General features: G+C 31.4%; 1 protein-coding gene across 8 annotated transcripts; it reads right to left on the bottom strand.

Annotated features, from left to right (window-relative positions):
* Positions 1–3,902, bottom strand: Tmx3 (Thioredoxin-related transmembrane protein 3). Of its 8 annotated transcripts, none has more exons than XM_018021887.2 (10): positions 3,580–3,902; positions 3,185–3,242; positions 3,077–3,116; positions 2,853–3,016; positions 2,603–2,786; positions 970–1,114; positions 655–895; positions 382–574; positions 116–308; positions 1–57 (listed from the first exon to the last, which is right to left on the bottom strand). In XM_018021887.2, exons 1-10 carry the CDS (start codon positions 3,620–3,622, stop codon positions 23–25), a joined length of 1,296 nt encoding a protein of 431 aa, XP_017877376.1. In that variant the 5' UTR covers positions 3,623–3,902; the 3' UTR covers positions 1–22. The 8 variants fall into 8 exon arrangements, with proteins under 8 accessions (XP_017877376.1, XP_017877380.1, XP_017877378.1 ...); XM_018021891.2 differs by having other exon boundaries at positions 3,185–3,212; positions 3,580–3,901; XM_018021889.2 differs by having other exon boundaries at positions 3,185–3,233; positions 3,580–3,901.
* Positions 3,903–4,117: the final 215 nt, after the last annotated feature.

Below are 4,117 nucleotides of genomic sequence, written 5' to 3' on the forward strand. Positions count from 1 at the left end.
GAAACAATACGATAATACGTCTTTAATCTTTCTTCATATGATTTGCTCCTGGTTGATCTGAAAAAGATTTAATGTTAGAGAATCAAATACACCAAAGGTATAATCATAAATTTACCGTCTTCATCATCGTCTGCATCCAAAATATCCGGGACACAAGTACCATAACAAATCAATGATAAAAATCCTGCTGGTAAACCGAACAAGACCATTGTTAAAATAGGATCACTCTTCCATAATGCAAAAAGACCTGTTTTCTTTTCAAACCATGACCTGTATATACGTATTAATAAACTGTTTCCACCATATCGCTGAAAACATAGATCTTAATATTTCAACGTCTAAAACAACTTGGAACCTATCAGAAGAGAACATTTTATTTACCGGAGCACTTTCATTTCGAATTTGCTCTAGGAACAACTCTATCACATAAGGAGTCAGTTTTTCCGCTTCATCCTCCGGAAGATGATGGTGATTTGTTGTAGTATTAATCACGATTAAACTTGGCAATGGTAAAACCGTCATTGCTATTTTATTGACTACATCATGACTAGATGTCCAACCAAACTGAAAATGGCTAAACGCACAAACAGTAATTACAATTATCTGTGTATCTTGAGCAGAATGAACAAAAACGAAATTAATAATGTAACTTACTCGTGGTATTTATGTCGTTTACTTTTTATTATAGATTCTACCATATCTTTAAATCGTAACATATGCGGCGGTACTTCTTCCAGTTGATTTTCTTCAACTACTACCAAAACTAAATTCTTATTTGTCAGGTAAAGCTGATTTATATTTCCGCTCGTTACTTTTGGGAATGTCGGAAAACGCTCTGCATTTATCCATTTGTATACTGTCTCATTTAACTTTTCTACATCTTCTATATCGTGACCTGTATTATAAGAAATTAATAGTTATTACAAATGTATTTAGAAATAATACAAATGTTTTCCATAAGGTATTTACCACTAAAATTATAATGTACATTTTCCTTATAAACGAATAACGCTGGGACTTTTTCTACTGGAGCGTGTTTATTAACAACCATTGGATGGCTTTGATAGAAAAACGCGTGTGGCTGGAACATGTCTGCAGTCTTGTGATAGAATTCCTAAATATAAAAAATCTTCATTATTATATTAACATTTCTACTTTCTACTATATCATGAATTAAACTATAATAAGTTAGTTGAATTTACCCATAATATCCCGGATCTTTCACCAACGTATAAAAAGTATAGATCACGTTCCTTTTTAATTGTGTCGAAGCTTTGAGTTTTCGTTATCTCTTGAACGGGTGGACCGCTTACTCTTAATGCGAATTTTACTATTTCATCTAGCGTTCTATCTCCATGATATACAAATTCTTGCTCTCCTTTCAGGCTATGTGTAAATAAGGAATATTATGTTAAGCACATCAAACTTATGTTAAATGATTGTTTTGCTTACAATAGGATAGTTGGAAATCCTGTAACTTTAAAAGCATGAGTGACACTTGTAAATCTAGAGCCGTCAACACGTCCTACACGTATTGATGTTGCGTGTAAATGTTGAGCCACATGAGTCCAAATTGGTTCTATCCTTTTACAATATACACACCAAGGTGCATACATCTGCAAAGAAAATTATCTAACACTTGCATAAAACATATTTAGAATGCTGTATACTTGTACCATTATCAGCCATTGTCCATCTTTATGAATGTCCAAAATTCTATGGCAAATAATAAAAAATTAATATGTATATAGTTCTAATATAAACAAACATAATTTATTACATACCTATCGCTTAGCTCAACTACACGAGATGCTATTACAGGAGTAAAAATACCTGAAAGAGCTGAATTGTTTCAATAATACTAACTGTGTTACAAAATAATGCACAAAATAGATTTATAGACAAATAAATATTTAAAATAATTGTTCACATCTAATTATGATCAATAACTGATATTCTTTGTTTAAATAATACATTTATTAAAAATGTTCGTGTAGAAACTGCAAATCTACCGAAATTGAATTAAATGTATGCCAAACATTAAGCTACAGCGTATTATCGATCGATTGTCTCATAGGTTACCAACAATTTACTTGATATTGCTTTTCCATTTGCAAAACATTAATACAAATTCGGTAATCAGATTTCACAGATAGTTAATCGGTACAAGTAAATTTACCATAAATAACTGTAATCAGCACCAATTTCGTTATTGTTACCATTGCAGCGGAAAGGCTTTTTATCGGGGAAAAACTGCCTCCGTTAAATTTCAACCTCCGAAATATTCCGTTCAAACAATTTACTCTCACATAATTAGAGCGATTAACGTTTTTTAGCTGTTGAATTGAAATCCGCACTTCAATACCCAGTACACCTCTACCATGTTTTCATTCGATGACGCCATATGAACTCCAACCGAATACCGGCTTGTGAATCGTAAACCGCTGACTTTTGTACATATAATTTCATGAATTCAGTAGTATTTGGAAATAAAGATTAATATCATACTTATCCTCTTTTATTTCAATCGTTTAATTATTTTTTCACTAGAAACAATATGCTTAAAAAATATTATNAACTATAATAAGTTAGTTGAATTTACCCATAATATCCCGGATCTTTCACCAACGTATAAAAAGTATAGATCACGTTCCTTTTTAATTGTGTCGAAGCTTTGAGTTTTCGTTATCTCTTGAACGGGTGGACCGCTTACTCTTAATGCGAATTTTACTATTTCATCTAGCGTTCTATCTCCATGATATACAAATTCTTGCTCTCCTTTCAGGCTATGTGTAAATAAGGAATATTATGTTAAGCACATCAAACTTATGTTAAATGATTGTTTTGCTTACAATAGGATAGTTGGAAATCCTGTAACTTTAAAAGCATGAGTGACACTTGTAAATCTAGAGCCGTCAACACGTCCTACACGTATTGATGTTGCGTGTAAATGTTGAGCCACATGAGTCCAAATTGGTTCTATCCTTTTACAATATACACACCAAGGTGCATACATCTGCAAAGAAAATTATCTAACACTTGCATAAAACATATTTAGAATGCTGTATACTTGTACCATTATCAGCCATTGTCCATCTTTATGAATGTCCAAAATTCTATGGCAAATAATAAAAAATTAATATGTATATAGTTCTAATATAAACAAACATAATTTATTACATACCTATCGCTTAGCTCAACTACACGAGATGCTATTACAGGAGTAAAAATACCTGAAAGAGCTGAATTGTTTCAATAATACTAACTGTGTTACAAAATAATGCACAAAATAGATTTATAGACAAATAAATATTTAAAATAATTGTTCACATCTAATTATGATCAATAACTGATATTCTTTGTTTAAATAATACATTTATTAAAAATGTTCGTGTAGAAACTGCAAATCTACCGAAATTGAATTAAATGTATGCCAAACATTAAGCTACAGCGTATTATCGATCGATTGTCTCATAGGTTACCAACAATTTACTTGATATTGCTTTTCCATTTGCAAAACATTAATACAAATTCGGTAATCAGATTTCACAGATAGTTAATCGGTACAAGTAAATTTACCATAAATAACTGTAATCAGCACCAATTTCGTTATTGTTACCATTGCAGCGGAAAGGCTTTTTATCGGGGAAAAACTGCCTCCGTTAAATTTCAACCTCCGAAATATTCCGTTCAAACAATTTACTCTCACATAATTAGAGCGATTAACGTTTTTTAGCTGTTGAATTGAAATCCGCACTTCAATACCCAGTACACCTCTACCATGTTTTCATTCGATGACGCCATATGAACTCCAACCGAATACCGGCTTGTGAATCGTAAACCGCTGACTTTTGTACATATAATTTCATGAATTCAGTAGTATTTGGAAATAAAGATTAATATCATACTTATCCTCTTTTATTTCAATCGTTTAATTATTTTTTCACTAGAAACAATATGCTTAAAAAATATTATATGTTACAATATGCAACTTAATATTTGGATAATTAGATTATGATGAATGAAGATAGAGAAAATATAAAAAGCAAAACATTCTTTTTGTAACACACGCACGATTTTCGCTACTTTTCGTACCTATTATGCGAGCCTAAAGTAA

This window comes from Ceratina calcarata, unplaced genomic scaffold, assembly GCF_001652005.2.
Source record: "Ceratina calcarata isolate Rehan_Ccalc_2016 unplaced genomic scaffold, ASM165200v1 scaffold267.2, whole genome shotgun sequence".
In the NCBI taxonomy this organism is placed as follows: domain Eukaryota; kingdom Metazoa; phylum Arthropoda; class Insecta; order Hymenoptera; family Apidae; genus Ceratina; species Ceratina calcarata.

What these genes read in the sequence shown, in the direction of transcription:
- Tmx3 (XM_018021887.2), bottom strand. Translation starts at nt 3,622, where the DNA reads ATGGTAACAATAACGAAATTGGTGCTGATTACAGTTATTTATG. An exon ending in GTAGTTGAGCTAAGCGATAG is followed by an intron (nt 3,117 to 3,184) that starts GTATGTAATAAA and finishes TATTTGCCATAG; the next exon opens with AATTTTGGACATTCATAAAG. An exon ending in AAACGACATAAATACCACGA is followed by an intron (nt 575 to 654) that starts GTAAGTTACATT and finishes TTGTGCGTTTAG; the next exon opens with CCATTTTCAGTTTGGTTGGA.